General features: G+C 42.1%; 1 protein-coding gene across 2 annotated transcripts; it reads left to right on the top strand.

Moving 5' to 3' along the window:
• Positions 1–1,455: 1,455 nt before the first annotated feature.
• Positions 1,456–21,522, top strand: LOC308294035 (metalloreductase STEAP4-like). 2 transcript variants are annotated; one of them, XR_013962509.1, is made up of 11 exons: positions 1,456–1,968; positions 3,352–3,459; positions 4,294–4,364; positions 5,403–5,484; positions 9,241–9,519; positions 10,217–10,311; positions 11,529–11,639; positions 12,199–12,241; positions 13,133–13,297; positions 17,512–18,106; positions 18,424–21,522. XR_013962509.1 is itself a non-coding variant. In XM_080736738.1 (10 exons), the coding sequence occupies exons 1-10, from the start codon at positions 1,771–1,773 to the stop codon at positions 17,785–17,787; spliced, it is 1,428 nt and encodes a 475-aa protein (XP_080592864.1). In that variant the 5' UTR covers positions 1,456–1,770; the 3' UTR covers positions 17,788–21,522. The 2 variants fall into 2 exon arrangements, 1 of the variants encoding a protein (XP_080592864.1); XM_080736738.1 differs by having other exon boundaries at positions 17,512–21,522.
• Positions 21,523–22,293: the final 771 nt, after the last annotated feature.

Raw genomic sequence — 22,293 nt, 5'->3', positions numbered from 1 at the left:
CGGTTTTTGCTATAAATAGATGTAGGCCTATTAATTGTTCAAATCTCTGCAGTCATAGCATCGATGATTACTCTAGCCTCTGATTGTTAGATGGGGTTGGGTGAGAACATTTCTTTTCTTTATTTTCTTTTCTTTTCTTAAATTTTTTTGTCTGACAAGCGAAAACTAATTTGGGCAATCTTCCATCTTCCAGCTGCAGGCAGTAGAATTACATTCTGGCGGATCAGCTGGCTTTGCTTGTGCCGTTTCACTCGACCAAGTATTGGAAAGGTTACGGTGTCATCCAAGGCCATGGTAGCTTATAGACATCCATAGCATGTCATGTTTTTCTGAATACCAACCAACCATATTCAACCATAGTCATGTCAGATACAGATTATTGAGAATTCAGGCTTAGAATAGCCATGTGTCCCCAGGTCTGTCTGTCTGTGAAGAAAATAACCCAAGGCCTATGATCACATTCACAATGTATAATCCTGGTGATCCAATTGTTAGCAGCAATCACTGTTACTGTATATGATTAAGGATTTAGAGCACGTAGAAATGGTCTTGAGTTTGTTCATTGTGTTTTTTGTTTTGTGGTGAACATGTCACACCAATGCACTCTACAGAGCTTCTTCACAACACAACTGTGTCAGCATCAAATGGTTTCTGTGTGAATTATAATAGTTTCACTCTAAACTGCTGTCTGAGGTTAAAGAACTTTGTGTGAACTGTGTGAGATCATGGTGAGTGGGTAAGACCATCTGATTCAGACACACTGCCTGCCATGCTGCTGAGGAGGGTAGGATCAGTTCTTTCAACTCTCAGTCTGTTTACAGTCACAACACATGCAGACGTTCTCTGGCTGTCCTACTTTGCCTGTCCATCTGTTTGTGGGAGCATGTGCACATGCACATTTGCTCGAGTGTACTGAACATGCATGTGGGTCACTGTGTGTGTGTGTGTGTGTGTGTGTGCGTGCGTGCGTGCGTGCGTGGGTGGGGGTGTGTGTGTGTGTGTGTGTGTGTGTATATTTTGGGTTAGTTCGACCAGATACACCAATGTTCCCTGGCAGATCATTAGTGTGGAATTCCACACTTGCATAACCGCTATTCTTCAATCAAATGTTGTTTCCCAGAAGTTTTTGCTTTAGGTTTACCTAACCTATCACATACCCACCCACCCACCCACGCACGCACGCGACACACGCACGCACGCACGCACGCACGCACGCACGCACGCACGCACGCACGCACGCACGCACGCACGCACGCACGCACGCACGCACGCACGCACGCACGCACACACACACACACACACACACACACACACACACACACACACACACACACACGTGTGTATAATGAAAACATAAGCCCCCCTGACTCCTCTGCAAACAGCCCTCCCACCTCTTTCAAGTGGAGTTTCCCAAGTTTTGCCAAAAGATAATCCCTGGTCCCTCCTCCCTCCTCACACTATAGTAACAGGAGCAGGGAGGGAGGCCTCAGTCAGACGGACAGACAGACTGACAGTCGCTGCAAGATCCAGAGATAAACACCCAGTTTGCTACATAAAGAAGAGAAAGAGCTGCTTTTTTCTGAAGACGATCATTTAGGGAGTGTCTCTCTTTGGACCCGAGTCTTACTTGAAAGCAGCTTGTGGCTTTTATGTTGCTCAAAAGACTACCAGAGTGAGCTTTGATTCTCTTCTGAACACAGAAGGCTTCTTTTCCTGTCTGCAGCAGCAGCTCCTGGCTCTGTGTGGCTGGAGACACAAAGAGGAAGCATCATGTCAGGACAGGAGAAGACAGACAGTGTGTGTCTGGGTCCCATGGGGACGGGACAGGCGGAGCGGGAGCTGCTGTGTGTGTTTGGGACGGGGGACCTGGGTCGCTCTCTGGGTCAGTGCCTGCTCCAGGCCGGATACAGGGTGGTCTATGGGAGCCGCAGACCCCACAGCTGTGGACCCCTGCCTCACGGAGCTCAGGTAAACACACACACACACACACACACACACACACACACACACACACACACACACACACACACACACACACACACACACACACACACACCCTGCACATTTAGAGACACACATACACGCATACGGACGCACACACGCACGCACTTTTATCTCACATAGTACCATATTTATTTAGAACTTTGGTTCTCAAAGTGGGGTCCGGGGACCCCAGTGGTCTTTGAGGGAGCTCCAGGCTTTCCCCAGCTAAATAATAGTTAGGAACCAAATGGGCCCTTATGGGTATGTACTATGTACAGTAACTCACTCAGAGAGTTACCCGTATAACAGATCCATTTGGTTCCATTATACACTCTCCAATACAAACAATATAAATAGATAGAGATAGAACTGCCATTAAATGGGGGTCCGTAGCCTAATGCATGTCAAACTCGGGGTCAGGAATCACTGCTCTTCTCTGATGGGTTCCCTGGCAAATCTTTTCAAATGGGGGTCTGTGGGCTAATATGTGTCAAATTGGGGGTCCTTGACATGAAAATGTTTTAGAACCACTGATTTAGAAACAGCAAAATGATATCTCTATCTCTATCTAATAATCCTTTATCTAAAGCGCCATTTCCACTGGGTACGTTAACAGTAAAGATAACTCTAACTATATTGTTCACCATTTGTTTTATAGTCAGTGTGAACACTGCCATCCACTTGACTATATATTTTAAAACTATACTTTTTATAGTTATAGTTATAATGTTCAGTGTGAATGGCCCTTAACTCTTGGAAGTCAGATCAGTTGGCCTACTGTATGTAGTGGCTGTACCAGGCTAAACCACACATGACTATTAACCACAGGTTCTGAGGACAAGGCAATCCGGTTTTAGAGATGTCTTTGTTTTAATCACCAAGCACATGTTACCACACATGTTTATATTTGCTACATCGTGAAGCACATTATGCTGAATTCTATATATGCTATGTACTGTGAGTGTGCAATAAAACAAAGGTTTGATATTCGAGAGGTAGTCTGTATGTGTGTGCGCATGTGTGCGTGCGAGAGTGTGCGTGCATGTGGCGCATGTCTCAATGTCTTTTGTATTGTATACATTGAAACACAATATTCGCATTATGCTTTTATACAGTATGTTTTATATAATATATGAGTGGGTGAATCTAAGCAGAGTGTATTATTGTATTGTTTGTATTGGCCTTGTTCTTGAATGAGTCAACAGAATGTGGCATGTGTCAACAATGTGATGTGTGCATGTTTCTACTGTGTGTGTGTGTGTGTGTGTGTGTGTGTGTGTGTGTGTGTGTGTGTGTGTGTGTGTGTGTGTGTGCGTGCGTGCGTGCGTGCGTGCGTGCGTGTGTGCGCGCGCGTGCATGTTTCTACAGGTGCTGAGTCACGCAACGGCGGTCCAGTCAGCCAGCGTGGTCATTGTTTGTGTTCAGAGAGAACACTATGACTTCCTGGAGAGTCTGGCTCCTCAGCTTAAAGGGAAGGTATGTTTCTATGCATCCAAACATCACCACACAATACAGCAACTATTAATAGTCCTTTTCTTTTCTCTATATGATCATGTACTATATAGTATCATCCGTAGCAGTGGTTCTCAAACCTTTAAATTAACTGTACGAAGTTAAGTGTACAAATGGAACCAAATGGACCCGTGTACACTGTCAAAGTTAGACTTGTAAGGGTCAATTTAGACAGGAACCTAGAGAGTCCCTGAAATTCACTTTGAGAACCACTGATCTGTAGAATCATGAAAAGTGCTATGCAAATACAATGTTTCAATACATATTACTGTTAGTATGAGTATGATTATGATGATGATTATTATTATTATTACTGAACTTTTATCGTTATCTGACTTAGGAATGGTACAGGTCACTAACAAGATATAATCAAGAGATGGGGAAGTCATGATGTTGGTGACTCATTATTCATTGTCTAATGCAAGATTACAAATTAAGAATCTCCTCGTTGAGTTTTTGAGCGGTGGTAAACCGCTCCATAGAGTGGATGTGCGTGTGTCTGTAGCCTTTTTCCTCAGCGTTTTGCCATAGCAAAATGTGTGTACGTAGCATCATGTTTGTCTAGTGATGTCATATGTCGTATGTCTGTAGCCTTTTTCCTCAGCGTTTTGCCATAGCAAAACGTGTGTGTGTAGCATAGCCTGTACATCCTAGACTCAAGACGTTATGCAAGCACGACCACCGCTCAATTCACATTAGGTGTGATTTTTCCATATACCAGTACCTATTGAGTTGGACCACTAGTTCTATTACCCAGCTCTGCTTTCTGCTCACCATATGGCTGTGATTGATTGAAAGGTGCTGGTGGATGTCAGTAATAACCTGAAGAAGGGTCTGTACCCTGAGGCCAACGCTGAGTACATGCAGAGGTGAGACTTCCCAACTCCTCAATCCTTTACACTGCAGTCCAAACAGCACAGTATCTCTCTGGTGCAGGGGGTCTTCAATGTTTTTCAGCAGAGAGAGAGATGAAGCAGAGACCCCCACAACATATTTTTAAAACTGTGTTGAATATTACACTTTTTCAGTTGGATTCATGCTAATGTGTATTTTCAGATAGTTAACCTTTTAAACGCTCAATATTTAGTCAACTTGACTGATGGCTCTGTACTCGGTCTGCTATTTTCCCCCTACAGTCTACACCAACTCTCAGAAGCTTCTCTCCTTTGATTTTTGATTTTATTATTTTCAAAAAATGATTAACAGGTAACCAAAACTATTAGTTCTACTGTAATGATTGGCTATGCATGGTGTATTCATTCTACTTATTGTTTTTTTGTGTTTAATGAAGAGATTAATAAGATAGGAAAAGTAAAAAGTGAAACAACAACATAATTGTAAGGTTACCAGATGTTTTTCTACATGATGTGTAATAAAGGGAATAACACAAATAATGTTTACTCATGAGGAGCTTTTACAAATCACGCATAATATTTGCAGCTGCTATCCAAAGTGAGCCAATACGTTCAAGGGTTATATAGGACTGGTCAGGCTATATGCAATTATATCTGCTAACTATTCACTAGAGACTAAAGAACCTTTAATGGCCCTATAATGGATTATATAATAAACAATAGCATACAATAAAGATAATGATAAATGATGAACAATCATATGATCAACAACATAACATGCAAAATAAAGGGATCATGTGAGGAATAAGCTTGGTGTTTTGTATTCAACCAGCCATGTCTCCCCCTTTCTCCGCTCCCTCCACACTGATGCTGATAACGTTATTTACTGAATAGGTGCGTGGTCTACCTACGTTATTTCTTAGATTACTATTTCTATGCATTCGATGTATTTGTAATGATGTATTTACCTTGTATTGAAGTTGATGTATTGCTGTATTACCTTGCTTATTGTAAGTCTGCCAAATAAATTGTAAATTGTGTTTTTGTGAACAGGCTGGTTCCTGGGGCGTCCGTGGTGAAGGCCTTTAACACCTTGTCTGCATGGGCTCTGCAGAACGGTCCATCAGACAGACAGGTACAGTACTGAAAGAGAGTTGGCTGAAGCCTCTTCTACAGCAGTGGTTCTCAAACTGTTTCATGTCAAGGACCCCCAAATGTACATGAAGTTGGTGGCGGACCCCCATCTGAAAATGTTTTGTGAAAAGATTTTTCAAAGACTTTCAAAAAGGTTGCAGATGTACAAGCTCGCAGCACAGCACAAAGTGGCGAGCGCTGTGAGCTTGTGTATCTGCTGCAAAAGTATTAAATATGTTTAAAGTGGTTAAAATGATTGTGGTGCCCACGAATGCTCCCCAAGGACCCCTGGAGGTCCCTGAACCCCACTTTGAGAACTACTGCTCTGCAGAACAGTGTGCCTGCTACACACCCACTCTTACACAAAGTCATGCTTTGTAATGGTTGAACTGAGTGCATGGAGCCAAGTGCAAGTGCTGAGGTTAAAAAAGCTCAGCAAAATAAAAAGGGATGAGGCTTCACTTGAGAAACTAAACACAGGAATAACTAAACGCTGCTTTTGTAACAAAAGTAGAGAATGCTGAGATAAACTAAAGAAATGGAAAAGTTGTGCAACTCCAACTCTCCATACCGGGAGAGCTTTGTTGTTTGCGATTGATATACTCCAAAATATATTCGTTTCAAACTGTTGTTTGTGTCATGAGCAGAGAACGAGCAGGCCTATAATGTGCAGTGATAACGTGACACAATTTTATTTTATTTTTTGTGTGTGAACGAGGACAATTCTTCCCCACAAATAACAGCAACCTGTATGAATCAGGTATGAACTATATGAATAGTTTGATATTAAATATTCACTCGCACATTTTCGCATTGTTTATTCATCACGCCCCCCGGTGTGTAAAGACCTTAATTAAAGTCTGAGCTATATAGGAATAAATTAACATGTGTTCATACCTGTGCACAGAAGACCATATAGGTGAACAAAATCAATCGGACAAGACAGTCTCTGGACGGTTTTGGAGTTCATTCCCAATGCCAAACCTTAAGTCTTTTACTGCAAGTGTCTGCAGCTCACCCTGGAGCAATAGGAGGGGCTAGTTCCTTGCTCAAGGCCAAGGGCAACTCAGTGGTAGTTCTTGGAGCTTGCGGGGAGAGTGAAAGCAAAACACTCTAGACTTTCAGCCAACTTCTGACTCTCATCACCACCAGACCAACTATCTACAAATGGCTAACAGTGCTGTTAGCCATGTCTACAAATGGCTAACAGCATATCGTTGTTGTCGGGTGGAAACCTTGTATCTCCAAAACCGTTTTGTATTTATCATTTTTAAAATGATTTAAACTAGTGAAAACAGACGATCTACAAGCACACAACGCCTCGCAGTGCGAGGCGTTGTGTGCTTGTAGATCTGCTGTCTTCTCTACTTTTGTGTGACGGCCTTGTATGATGAAGCAGTGCTTTTACCTGTTTAGCTTACTCTGATTTTACACTTGTACTGACTCTCATCACCAGACCAACTATCTACAAATGGCTAACAGCATATTTACCTGTGTTGTCACATGCCTAAATACTCCCTGATTACAGGATGGCAATTGAGAACCTTTGTGTGAAAGCTTATTGAACAACCCCTTTCAAACTGTAAATACAAAATTATAATAAGAATAACCACGCGCGCACACACGCACGCGCACGCACGCACGCACGCACGCACGCACACACACACACACACACACACACACACACACACACACACACACACACACACACACACACACACACCTCAACACCTGAATCATGATTCAACAGCTCTAAATTATAGGATTTGGCCTCTAAGAGTGTAATCGTTGTTTCAGCCCATATGGACTTAAGTTAGACCCATAATGTGCCTTTGTTTTCATGCTAACCATGTCATTCTATGAGAGCAGAGTTGTTGTTGTCTTTGCTAGAACAACAGGCTGGGACGCCTACGTTTTCGTTCCTTTCTGATGATGTTCCATACTGTATGCCTGTAATTGCCTTAAAAAAGGGGGGGTGGAGCCTTACATCACGTATGCAACATCCAATCAACCACAAATTGGAATAACATGTTGAAGGACCTTTATAGAGTGCGCTTTCTTCTGTCAATAGGGGGCACCACAAATGCTCGAACTGGTTTAACTGTTAACTAGAACCCCCCCCATGAACACACACACACACACACACACACACACACACACACACACACACACACACACACACACACACACACACACACACACACACACACACACACACACACACACACACAGCTTCCCTAGTGTCCTTGTCCTACCTAGCCTAGTTTAGCCAGACATATCACTCTGTGTTAACAATGGCAGATTGTAGCTATGTCCTACCAGCTGCAACCCACGATTCACACAGATGAAGACCTGCACCATTTTCTCATAGTTCCTTTGTTTCTCTTATTCTTTTTAGAATGACGCACATCCATTATAAACTTTCACTGTGTAATGTCTGTCAGCATGACACCACAGGAGTTCTGACAACCCTTTCAAGTAAAAAGACAAAAATATAAACAATTTAACAATGGGAATAAACTTCTAACAGTGGGAGCAAACCATTAAACTGTGGAAATATACAATTAAACCGTGGAAGTAAACCATCTGACAGTGGGAGCCAGACAGTTTGATAAGTTCTCCTGCAGAGGTCTTTGTGATGCTGCAAAGCCTCTTTTATTACACAACACGTTGCAGAGCGACGTGTTGTGAGCTTGTAGAGCTGCTATTTTCGCTGCATGAAACGATACGCAACTAAGCATAAATCAGGGTCTCTTTATAGGAGCTCTGCGGTGCTTGGCCTTGGATTTGCTTCCCCTTCCGTTCTCTCACTGTTGCTGAAAAGCTGCATATGTGGGATTTTTCTGTTATTTTGATCTGGTTCTAAAATCCCCAAAGGATAGTGAAAACCACACCGCGGTGTGTGTGTGTGTGTGTGTGTGTGTGTGTGTGTGTGTGTTCATTTACATAATGCATCTCTGTGTGTTTGCTTTGTGTTCTCGCACACGCACGTGTGTTGTGCGTTTGTTCAATCAGCAACAGCATATGGATGTTGACCGAGCTTCGCTAGTTCTCCACCTTCTCGCTTCAACCTAAATTTGGACGGCTCTGATCTGCAGGTGGTAGCACGCTGAATCCTCCAGGGCCCAAACATTGCTTTCATTTCCATCTACGCAGATGCATGTATATGATCAGATTATGAAGACATACATAGCATATAGCCCCCACACATAATATTTCAAGGACCATTAAAAAGCGAGGACTGTGTATTGCAGGTGCACATGTACAAAGTAGCCTACAAACAACGTTTCCACATGGTTCGCCTTAAAGCAGCAAGACGAGGGGAGATTTCATGTGTACACTTAATTACAGTACAGTAACATTTCACTTTGGATCCCAATTTTGGATTAAACATTTATTCAGAACCCCATGCATGTTTCTCACACAATATTCCTCCACATGATTCTTCAGGTCCAACATCTTATGAAAATCCTGTGGCAGACATTCTCACACAAAGTGCAAGAATGGAGTAAGCTATCATGACCTTTGTCAACCAGTAACAGGGTAATTAGCTGAGTTAGTGCTAAGAAAACAAAGGAGCAAGTGAGTAATTACCTATCGAAGGATAGCAAGCAGACAACAAACCTGGCATCTATTTAACATACAAAGCATCTGTGTATCCAAGTAAATACATGTATTTCTGTACTGCAGGTGTCTGGGCAATGTATATGGATGGACAGTGGGTCAACTCTCCCACTTGTCTCTTTTCGTACTGCAGGTGTACATTTGTGGGGACAGTGCCGAGGCCAAGCAGACGGTAGCAGACCTTTCCTCCAGGCTGGGTCTCAGCGTCGTAGACAGAGGTTCCCTGTCAGCGTCCAGGGAACTGGAGGATTTCCCCCTGCGGCTTTTCCCCCAGTGGAGACTGCCTCTGTGCCTGGCCACCGGCCTCACCGCCTTCTTCTTCTTCTACCTGCTCAACAGGGACATCATCTATGCCGCCGTGGAGCAGAAGAAGGACATCTCCTACAGGATCATGGTGTCCCTGGCCAATAAGGTACCGGTATATGCTGGCTGATGCTGGATCGGTGATACTTTTGTCGACTAAAGCTATATGACAAAAAAAGTTCGTTGACTACCTTTTTTCACGTACGAAAACGAAATAAAAACAAACAAAAGAATGACTAAAACTAATATATCGTCACTGTCGGGCAGAAACCTCAAATTCGTTTAGTTTTTTCTCGCAAAGTAAAGCCCCGCTTCATCATACAAGACTGTCGCACAAGACCAATGAAAATAGCAGATCTACAAGGTAAGGTAAGGTAAGGTAAGGTAAATTTATTTATATAGCGCTTTTCAAAACAGATGTTACAAAGTGCTGTACAATAAAAGAGCAAGTCAAACAAAACATCACAATAAAATGAAACACAACAACAAAGTGAATAACAAACAAGGTACAAGGTACAAGGTACAAGCACACAACGCCTTGCTGTGCGAGGCGTTGTGTGCTTGTAGATCGGCTATTTTCACTATTTTAGTTAATTTTTAAAACGATAAATACCGAACGAACGGTTTTGGACATATAAGGGTTCCACCTGTTAACGACAATATATATAGCGCCAGTAGACATTGGACATTCGCAAGATCTGTCATCACATGGTGCCCACTTTGGAGACCATTTGTGTACCATTTTGCCTTTCGTGGCTAAAATTGGGATGGCGGATCTTCCTAAATATCCACCATCTTTCCTTCAGGTCTTCCCCATTGTGTCTCTGATCATGTTATCTCTGTGCTACCTGCCTGGAATCCTGGCCGCCATTCTACAGCTCTACAGAGGAACCAAATACAGGTCAGAGCTGCATGTTTGCGACGGCGTCCAGCTTTGTATACTTGTCTTGTTTTTGCTTTTTTTGGTGGAATGTAACTAAGTAAATTACAAAACACATTAACCACTATTTCTACATTGATATTTTTACTTTACTGTTTTTTTTCCCCACAAAATGTTTTTTTTTTACTGCTTAGGTGCGTGGTCTACCTACGTTATTGTTTTCTAAATTGATATTCCAATGCATTTGTTGTACTGTTGTAATTGTTGTTGATGTATTGAAATATTATCTTGCTTATTACCTTGCTTATTGTATTGACGCATGTATTACCTGCTTATTGTATTGATATAGGCTATTACCTGCTTATTGTAAGTCGCTCTGGATACAGCGTCTGCTAAATGCCTAAATTGTAAATTGTATATAAGAGAAAATATATTACATATACAAACCAGTAAGACTCCCTAATCGGGAGATAAGCGACCGTTGGTCGCTTATCTCCACAAATAGGCCAAAAGTTTGTTTTACCAATTATCAAGACAACAGAATCCCTTTTATGCCCATATATGGAGATCCCTAACAGAATCCCTTTTATGCCCATATATGGAGATCCCTAACAGAATCCCTTTTATGCCCATATATGGAGATCCCTAACAGAATCCCTTTTATGCCCATATATGGAGATCCCTAACAGAATCCCTTTTATGCCCATATATGGAGATCCCTAACAGAATCCCTTGTATGCCCATATATGGAGATCCCTAACAGAATCCCTTTTATGCCCATATATTATGGAGAAATCCCTGCTCTGAGTATCTGACATCAGTGTGATGTCACCTGTTTATGCCCATATATGGAGATCCCTGCTCTGCGTATCTGGTTGCTATGGTAAACAGTTGGTTGCTAGGGTAAAAAAACATGGTTGCTATGGTAAACAGTTGGTTGCTAGGGTAAACAGTTGGTTGCTAGGGTAAAACCATGGTTGCTAAGGTGGTTGCTAACGTACACTAACAAACCAGCAACAACAGACTGTTGCCACAGCAACGTACACAAAGGTTTGTGTACACATGTGGTGTGATGTCATACTGATGCGGAGATATGAGCAGGGCAAAGGTGTGACGTGTGACGTGTGACAGACGGACGGCCGGTGGAGGTTTTCATAGTAAACTGCTCCCTGACGGTCGCAATAAAGTAAAACAAACTTGGGCTACAGCAATAAATGAGGGCGGGTCATGTTTTGCAGCCGTTTTCCTGATTGGCTGGACCGCTGGATGCTGTGTAGGAAGCAGATTGGTCTACTGGCGCTGGCCTTGGCTTTCCTCCATGTCTTCTACACTCTGATCATCCCTTTTCGGTAGATATACACCAGTCACCTTGTTGATGCTGCATGCCTTCACAAAACAGATGGAAACACACCCTTTAACAACATCCTTTGGATTGATTGATTATTGATTCTTTATTTATTCTCCCAAATCAAGGTGAGGGTGTTTTGTTTGTATGGAGATCCTTAACACTGTGATTTCACCTGTTTATGCCCATATGGAGATCTCTGCTCTGAGTATCTGACATCACCTGTGATGTCACCTGTGATGTCACAGTGATGTATCGGGGGAACCACAGTGTCGGACAAGCTGTGCCGGTTCTGACAGTAAACTGCGACTAAAACAAAATCCAGACGAATTAGATTAGATTAGTGAATCTGTACCTAAAATATATTCTGTAAAAAGTACATTGTAAGTAATTGCCTCTGCTTTCTTCTACTTCCAGACCGATTTAGCATTAACCTTTTTTCCCCTCCTTTTTTTCCTCTTCACTTTTAGGCTATAGCCAAGCAACCTTATGATTGTGTGAACTGCATCTGATGTGTTCTTTTAATGGGTAGACATGTAGTAATGTTGTGCATTTGCCCGCAGGTATAATGTAAGATTCCATCGTACCCAGCACGCCGTCTCCCTGGTAAGGATGCCAGTGAGCAGCAACAAATAGTCTACATTGTCGTTGTTGGGCAGAAACCCAACTTCTTCACAAAGTAAAGCCCTGCTTCATCATACAAGGACGTTGCACAGAAGTAGTGAAAACAGCAGATCTACAAGCAGATCTACAAGCGGTGCGAGTGGTTTGGGCTTGTAGATCGTCTGTTTTCACTAGTTTAAATCATTTTTAAAATGACAAATACAAAATGAACAGGTTTGGACAGGTTTCCACAAGACAACGACGACATGCTAATTACTGTGCATAACATGTACAATATATTCAGATTCATGGCATAAACAGTAATGTTAGACTGAATGTTATTTTAACTCATTTTGACATTTTCAATTTAGACTAATTAATAAAACGATTAAACAAATTGTAATTATTATTATCTATTGTGTTTTTCCTAAAATAAATGAATAGAAACATAATGTTCAAAACTGTACAAATTAACCTCATTAACCATGGTGTCCCTATTGTTGGCAAACCTATTCAAAAAGTTTCAACATTTCAGAAGTAGCAAAAATATCAGGCAAGCTCACACAGCACATCATGATGTGAGCTTGTATAGTTCGGCTATTTGTATGGGTCACGAGTAAATATCCCTTTATTTAAGAAAAACAAATTCAACATTTTTCATGAATCAAAAACAAATTCAATGATTTTTCACAAGAGTTGCATGACTAAATAAAAATAATGAATCTAAGAAATTCCATGAATTACAATTAACAATAAGAAGTAGTGAAAATAGCCGATGTACGGGCTTGTAGAACTCCTATTTTCACTAGCTAAAAAGGGAACCACTGTGTTATGGTTGTTAACAACACCTCCCTCTCTCTTCTCGCTCTCTTCTCTCTCTCTCATCTCTTTCAGATCAGGGAAAACAAGACTGCAGAGTTTGACAACACCATGGCCTGGCGGACTGACTCCTACTACTCTGTGGGGATTCTGGGCTTTGGGTTGTATGTCCTGCTGGGAATCACATCTCTGCCCTCTGTCAGCAACGCACTCAGCTGGAGGGAGTTCAGCTTTGTACAGGTATGTGTGTGTGTGTGTGTGTGTGTGTGTGTGTGTGTGTGCATCATGTGTGAGTGCTTGTATTTGTATGTGTGTGTGTGTCCTAATTTCTTCACCTCCCTTGACGTGTGTGTGTGTGTGGGGGGGGTTTAAAGTGTCAGCAACACTGACATCCCATGGCAGAGGTTTGAAGTCAGACTTATATTGATTTCATTAATATTCCACTGTTTCAAACAGTCCACCACAAATACAAGCTAGGTTTTCTGCTTCTGCGATGCTGATGTGATTCTTTCATGGGCAGGACAGGTATTGCGACAAAACGTTTTCAGGTTAATTTTAGGATGAACCAATTATTTTGTGCCTTGGCTGTGACCTTGGCGAATCCAAACTGACAAAATGGATGGATGATCCAGTTAGCGCACAGACACGTGATCACAATGTTTAATGGGTTCACTGAATAGCCACTTAGGAATCGGTGGGATGAAAAAAATTAGTTACCTGGTGTGCCATTATCACGGAAGGTAATTTGTGGAAAGATTAGGCTTTGACTTATTGGCTGGGCCCAGGCCTTTGACGCGAGATCATGCGACAGCGTGGCTGTTATTGTGTTCACCTTGTGACTCACAAGTTGTGAGTGGAGTGGTGTTTTTACAGCTGTGGTTTCCAAACAAAAGCTGTAAGTCAAGTCCAGGTATGACAACACATTACCAGTAAGACTCCCTAAATCGGGAGATAAGCGACCGTCAAGTCGCATACACAAACTTTTAGGCAATGGTTGCCAATCAAGAGGGAGTATGGGAAATGGGACAGATCCATGTTGATGACATGACTTTAGAGATACTGTGTACCGCTTTATAATGCAAAATCTATACCCTAAATCTATATATTTTTACAAAACATTAGCACAACCTGACATCCCCATTTTGAGCATGTCATTATAGGAAAAACATTTAAATGTAACCCTGACTCACAGCCTGCCTGTGGCATATAAAGATAACGCTGCGACTGAGCTTGTAGATGACATATTTTCACTATGAATGCAGGTATGCATTGAGATTCAGGTTGTGTCATGTCAGGTCATGTCACCATGATCCACCCTCATACCCTCTCACTTTTCAGAACAAACATTTGTTACACTGATGATACGGTTCTGATTTAATCGTGTCTCGTGCCAAAAAGAAAGGTGATCAAAGCTCACCAGTTTTTGGACAATATGGGGTAAAATAATGAAGCTTGTGCTTTCCAAAATCACTGATGCTAATGGTAATGCAACATGGTTGCGACTCAGGAAGTTTTTTTTAGTTTTTTTAAGCATTTCATTTGTTTATTTTCTTCCCTTTGTAGGAAGGATTATGAGCTTAGAGCATAAAGTTAATTGATGGATTCCCTCGAGGAGTGAGTTGAAAGTATGTTAAATGCCGGCAGTCTAAACAAGGCACTGTTTCCCAAACAGTGGGTCGGGACCCGTGATTGGGTCGCGGAGTTATGGGTCGCGAGTAAATATCTCTTTTTTAGTTTCCTACATAAAAAGGAAGAAAAAAACTATTCCAACATTGTTCAAAAGTATTTTATAAATAAAACAACAAAATCAATTAATTTCCACAAATAAATTAAAGCAACATTATAAAGAAGTAGTGACTGAGTAGTAAGCGTTGCGTTGCGTCACCGAAACTGTACTTTAATTCCATATGAACTACGGTAAATATGTTTTTGGTGAGTAAAAATATCAGCGCGTATTTCTTTCTTTCTTTTTCTTTCTTTCGAGTAAATATAGCGTGTACTCTATAACGATATGTCTTTCTTTCTTTCTTTCTTTCTTTCTTTCTTTCTTTCTTTCTTTCTTTCTTTCTTTCTTTCTTTCTTTCTTTCCACAGTTGAACAAGAAATGAACCTCACCATGGGGAGCACACTCATTCATAAATGTAACTGGGTCACGCCAGGCTCATTTAGTAATTCTCTCCCTCCTCCTCCTCCTCCTCCTCCTCCTCCTCCTCCTCCTCCTCCTCCTCCTCCTCCTTCACTTTGGCCACAAATTAGAGCAGAGCTTTAAATGTTAAGTTATTCATCAAATGTAATTCAGGGAAGGCATTCATTATACCAGGGCACGCATCTTCAGGAGTGACTTGCTTGTATGTCCTATCTATGTGTGTGTGTGTGTGTGTGTGTGTGTGTGTGTGTGTGTGTGTGTGTGTGTGTGTGTGTGTGTGTGTGTGTTTGTGTTTTAAGTGTTAACTTGGATATTCATTATGTGTGTGTCTCCCATGCAACTGTCCGCACGCACAGTGTGTGTGTGTGCATGTGCCCAGGTGTTGGTATCTTTATGTGTATGCAACTGAACTGGATTGGTTTGTGTGGATTTTGGAATGTGTGAGTGTGTGTGTGTGTGTGTGTGTGTGTGTGTGTGTGTGTGTGTGTGTGTGTGTGTGTGTGTGTGTGTGTGTGAGTGCGCAAGTGAAGGTCAAAGGCTTATCTCTTTAAAGGTCAGGCTATCACATACCTGCTCATTAAACCTATTACACAGCAATTAGATTTCAACAATCTGTGCCAGTTGATGAATGTGTGTGTGTGTGTGTGTGTGTGTGTGTGCGTGTGTGTGTGTGTGTGTGTGTGTGTGTGTGTGTGTGTGTGTGTGTGTGTGTGCGTGCGCGCGCGTGCATGTGCGCGTGTGTGTGTGTGTGTGTGTGTGTGCACGTGCATGTGTGTGAGCACGTAGTTTTGATTTGTGTCCTCTCTTGTCTTTTTCTCTCTGCCGTCCTCTTAGTCCTGGTATGGTCCTTGCTGGGGGACATAAGTCCTCTTAGTCCTGGTATGGTCCTTGCTGGGGGACATAAGTCCTCTTAGTCCTGGTATGGTCCTTGCTGGGGGACATTATAGTTACTGTCAACTGTCCTTGGAAGGGGACATTTCTCTCCCTCCCTGCTTCCCCTCTAGTTCATGTTGGGTTATACTTCCTCTTCACACTCCATATTGGTGTCTCATTGTCTGTCTCTTGGTCACGCGTCACTCCTGCATCACCCACGCACGAGTGACACGCCACCGAGAGAAACAGGGCAGACATTCAGTGAATGAGAGTACTTTTGATATGGAAACCAACCAGTCAAAATAACCTGCGGTGCGCTGGATAGTTGAGGCTTGTCAACATGTAATCTCTCGAAATTCAGAGCTCCGCAGCTGAATCTGTCTGCAACTCCCATTACAACGCGTAGAGTTGTTATTAGGAACAAAGGAGTATCACCGGAAGAGGAGGGCTGCCTCTACATGCCCCTAGAGGCAAATTCAAAGGGGAAAAATATACCGGTATATTTATCTATATTTTTATGCAGATGGGTTCCCAGATTGGTCAACATGTGACAAGAAAACTATATAACATGTCTTCCCAGACACTTCACAACCATTTGTCCATTACCAATGCAACTTTAACCAGCATACGTCGTTTTCGTTTACGGTATATGTGGGTCTAGATGAGTTGAGATCACATGAGGTTACAGGGACAGCAATCTTAATAAAATCCTGTGTGTGATGCCCCATTATTTTATATCCTGTGTGCATGTTTAAGATTATTAAGAAGAGAATCTTATAAGATGATCCCGACCTGTAGTGATATTTGTGATTATTCCCTCTCTGATTGTGAAGTTCTGGAAGCAGGTCTGCAGCCTTATGTCTTAAAGTGTTGTGCGGTTCCGATTCAGCAATTTTGGACCAGAGTATAATCGATCTCTCACTGTACATGCCTCAGGCATGAAGCCTGTATTACTTTGACCTGGCTCAACACGGTTGGGCTGTTGGCTGACAAATAACTTTGGTCCAGTGGGGGATTTCAAAGTGCTGTAAGTGAGTTGAACTTGTGAGTAAACTGAAAAGTTGCAAAGTACATGAATTCGCATCAAAGTTTGAAACCCACATCATTCACGCACACTTATACTGTAGCAAGCAGAACATTGCTAGAATTATCTTTCTCTACTGCAATCAATCACAGAATGTAAACAGATTATAAAGTGTCAACGTAATTTTCTTGGGCCGTGCTTCCACCAAATTCCTTTCATTTAGACACTCAACCGGCTATAGGTCTTGCCCAGCGTGCATAACAAATTACCTTTTACAGGGAGTAATGAGCAAAACATTTTTGGTTACTGAAGTTGCAATTAGTAATGTGTGGTGTGTTACTATTCTAAAGCAGATATGAGCCCAACCCTGGTCTTTTCTTATGTCTCTCTCTTTCTCTCTCTTTCTTCCAGTCCAAGCTGGGGTTCCTGACACTGTTCCTCTGTACGCTTCATGCCTACCTGTACGGCTGGAACAAGTTCCTGAGGCTCTCCAACTACAAGTGGTTCACTCCTCCAGGTTACATGCTGTGTCTGGTCACTCCCTCTGTGGTGCTGGTCTGCAAACTGATGCTGCTCCTCCCCTGCGTCGACCGCAGCCTCACACACATACGACAAGGCTGGGAGAGGAGCAGCGACCCGGGAGCTGAGAGAGGGGAGGAGAGAGTCAGACGGCCACTGATGAGATGAGATGGTCTCACTGTCACAAACTGGCTCAATCATGACAAACATGGGACACAACACACAGGGTTAAATTAAATGTATTTAATTGTCACAGAATTACGTATTTTATTTATAACTAAAGAAGACATACGTACATGATACTTACATTTAGAATGTGGTGTGAATAGTCTGTATCAGTAGTGTAGTGTAGTGTAGTGTAGTGGATGTGTGAAAATGTAATGTGTGCAGAAACAAAGTAAGGAACCAACAGGAACCATAAACAAGGAGAGAAAGGCAGAATGGCCTTGACCAGTTTGCTTTGAGTCAGGTGTGCCTCGTCCTCTAGGCCAGGGGTTTTCAAAGTGGGTGACGGGGCACCCTGGGGTGCCGTGACGGCAGTCCAGGGGTGCCGCGAGATAATTTGATATTTGGACACTTTACAAGAAATATTTAGTATCATTTTAAGCTTGAAGTACAAACGTATTTTCAGTCAGTTCTAACCAAACTGGCTATTATCTTAACGTTTTCTTCGCATCATAATCGCTAAAATATGCTATAAATATAAGGTGCTGGGATTAAGAATATAATGTAGGGGTGCCTCGGATGAAAAAACTATTTATAGGGGTGCCCTGAGCCAAAAATGTTTGGGAACCCCTGCTCTAGGCACACCCTTGCAGGCTGGTCCCTCCACCAAAACATGAACAGAGAACACCATTAGAATCATACCAAAACAACAACACACAAAATCAATCGGTGGGTCATCACACTAACATGCTCACACATGCACATTGACTTATAGACATTGCATTGACATCCCTATCACATTACTAACTTTAGGCTGATGCTGTATTCACTATAGCACTACCAAAGCTACAAAACAACTAAGCATTCAGCTACACTGCTGCAAAGTTGCAATTGGAAGTGTTGCTCAAACCACACATTATGCCAAATGAAAAGCATAGTAGGCTTAAATAGCACAGATAGCACTGATTAAAACACAGCGGGTGCCGACAATGAATGCAAGGGTTAATTTGCTGGTGCCCATGGCAACCCGCCATTTTGCCTACCTTCGAGGTCCTGGCGAAAAAAGTAATTCGAGTAAATGTAATCCAAGCATGTTTATTTCGCGAAAATCTTTTCTTTCAGTCAGGACCGTTTTTAACAATCTTGCGCCACAGCGTTTGTGTGACGGCCGGTAGAGAAGGCCGCGTTTTGAACGTGAAAAGAAAAAAAAGAAAAGATCCTGAGAAACTGCATGTTTGTGCAGCAGCTTTACAGGGCAGTGAACGAGGCAGACAGCACTTCCTGGTCACGTGATTTCGCGCTGCATTTTGGGAAATGGAGTTTGTTTCATAACCGCGGTAGCCAAGTACAGTAGCTACAGTACAGTATAGTTTACTGTACAACGCGTCAAACGCGCCGATGGGCACATAGACATCAAAGAGATTGACGCGTTGACACCACGTGGGCATCAAATGAGTTAACACCAAGAATAGTTTTTCTTCCATTTACAGAACATCATTTTTCAGGGACCGTAAAAAAAACATATGATTGATTGAAGCTTCACTGCGTCATGGGAGCACAATCTTTTTTAATCCTTTGTAGGTCATCACGTGTCGGGCATCAGTTTGCAGCTTCATGTCGCGGACTTGCACTGTAACTGGACTGTAGACTGTCGCTTTGTCCGTAGTGTAGATTCTATCGGTTATGGTCACATAACCATTATAACAAACCCTAAGTGATACGCCTAACGCCGACACTTACAGTGCGTTAAGGGTGCACCTGTTATGAAATCATACTGAGGACACCCTAGAGTCTAGACAATTTTGAAATCCAAAATGTGACCTACTGTAGAAGAACATGCATGCATGCATTACTTGCATTTACATACAAACTGTGTATGTAAATGCAAGTAATGACAAGTGAGTGTAGATTGGCACATCAGTAATACAAAAAAAGAAAATTACCAGAAGGCAATCCTGCAGGCCAGGACCACAAGAAGTGGAATAAATGTTCAGCTGAAAAAAGTGCAACTCTAAAATCTAACAAACTTAAATCAATTTGGAGCCACAAAGTGTTAACCTCTCCATGGCAGCCTACACGGCTACTGAGTTGTTTCCCTACATGTACAGTACAGTATATACTCTGCAGACTCCACCCTTCGATTTCTAATCAACGAACCACCGTACAATAGCAATCCACCCAAGATGCACCCCATGTTCTAATCAATCAGCTAACAGGATTAACAGACACCTCCTCAATCAGATCTTCAGGCACAAATCACTCAACTACACAGCTATAGGCTTCAACAGGCCGCTTCGTGCGCCATCTTCCCTGTGCAGAAAAACACACATGTATGAAGAGATTCCAGTCAGATCAGAATGTGCACCTTCTGTGTTACTGGGAATCTATACAAGTTACAAACATTTCTATACATACTGTACATGCATGTCAACTGCTGAACATAGCTGCTCTGAGACAAACTGATACAAAACACATGCAGTAAAACTGATCTATACAGAATATGCTCGCTGCATGTAAAATGGAACTATAATTGCAAGCATAATCACTCATGCACATACTGTACATACCGTACAGACGTTTCTGACACCACTGCGGGCATCGGCTGGCTTGCCTGCAAGCAACCCTGTCATTATCTCATCTTCACTCTTTGTTTAGGCTGTCACATGACCAACACAGCATGGAGTCAGAGCTATATTGTACAGCTCACTGCATCATAGTGCACACACGCACACTGACACACACACACACACACACACACACACGCACACAGATTATACCCTCCATTTATGTAACCATGTCTAAACCTTTTTCCATTTTCACAGCAAGCAGTGTAACGTCGTATTGTCCACTAGATTAGCTATCTTCAAACACTTGCCTGATTTGTAGGCTACTTAGTTCTGCACCGGTGTTGCTCACAGAAAATTGCAGATCTTCAAGCTCACAACGTTGTAGAACAGTTTTTGGCATGCGACACTTGTTGCGCAACAAAGTATAAATGACATCCTGACACACCTACAGTACAGCAGCCTACTCACAAACATGCACAGGAAAGGCTGCACGCGTCAATGCAGCTGTGCTCGTGTTTCAGTTATTGCCCTTTGTCTTCCTTTGTGAGACCAAGTCTTTGTGCTGCGATTACACCCACATACAGTACATTACCATGACCCACAGCCTGCATGTGGCATTCAGCTGGCACCAACGTGTCTGTCTTCTCTGTACCACTGCAGCTATTTATCTTTTGATCATGTTTAAAAAAAACAAAAAAGTGAATAAAATGGTGTACAATGCCCTAGTTAAAAGGGACCAAAGGCTTAGCTGTACTATATCAGAGTTTCAAAGTGAGTGAGGTGCTGTACAACAGTAGAACATCTCTAAATAAGGCATTACAAGGCACAGTAAACAGGCCTTGCTGTGTTTATCAAACTTGCTCATCAAACTTTGTTCCACCTGGTGTTATGGTGAATATATATGTAAAACAAATTATGCCAAGAAAATAAAGAAAAGAGAAAAGAGAGACGATAACACTGTAATGTATTTTAAAACAAGTACTGTAGGAGTGGTTGAAATACATTTGGGGAAAACATTTTAAATTTGAAGAATAGTGTATATTTGTTCAGCTTTTCATGCTGAAAACCTTTTCATTTCTTGGCTTAGGTTTTCCATTTTTCTTCCAGCTGTAATTGACTTCCCCTACTTATTGTGAAACGTACCTGTTCCTAAATAAACTCATCAACCTGGCCTCCTGCGCACCTCTTACTTTCATGTATACAGCTCTTAACCCATTAAGACCTGAGGCCGATTCTACAAATCGCCTTCTAAATCCTAACAGATTTCTGAAAAGTATGTTCAGTGGTTCTTAAATTTCTCATGTCAAGGACCTCCAACCCTTATCTAAAAATATTTAGTTCCAGGGACACCCAGAAGCAAAAACTTACATATATTCAAAGAATTGCCAAAGTATAAAAATAATGATTTAAATTGTTAAAATCTAAAATGCTTTCCGAATGGAAAGGTTGAATGGTTTCTCTCTCTCTTTCTAAGTCACTTTCTCCTTTGTCTCTCTCTTCCCATATGAACTTGGCTCAGAATAATGCCAGGTGATCTGACGAAACAAAAAACTTGTTGATACTTAATCGTTTGTGATACACTGCAACTAGCTATGTTTGCCTAGAGAGGCTGAATGGTGAGTTGCAATGTGTGTCGGTGGTAGTTACAAACTAGTCCATTTCTATCATTTAAATATTTCGGACAATATCCAACAATTTCACCCAATATTATGTAGTTGGGGTCCCTGCTTCGTCTATGTATCTATCACCTAAGGGGTCCTTGGCCTGAAAAAACATTGACAACCCCTGCAGTAGTCCATACCGAGGGATGTGCAGCATACCCAATTATGTGCAGACTCGGGATTTGGGACTGAAACTACAGATACCCTTGGCCCGTGGCCTGCGCGCGCTCTCTCGCTCTCTCTCTCTCTCTCTCTCTCTCTCTCTCTCTCTCTCTCTCTCT

The sequence above is a fragment of the Nannobrachium achirus genome (assembly GCF_963921795.1).
Source record: "Nannobrachium achirus genome assembly, chromosome: 2".
NCBI lineage: Eukaryota > Metazoa > Chordata > Actinopteri > Myctophiformes > Myctophidae > Nannobrachium > Nannobrachium achirus.
This window is presented reverse-complemented; position numbering and strand designations above follow the sequence as displayed.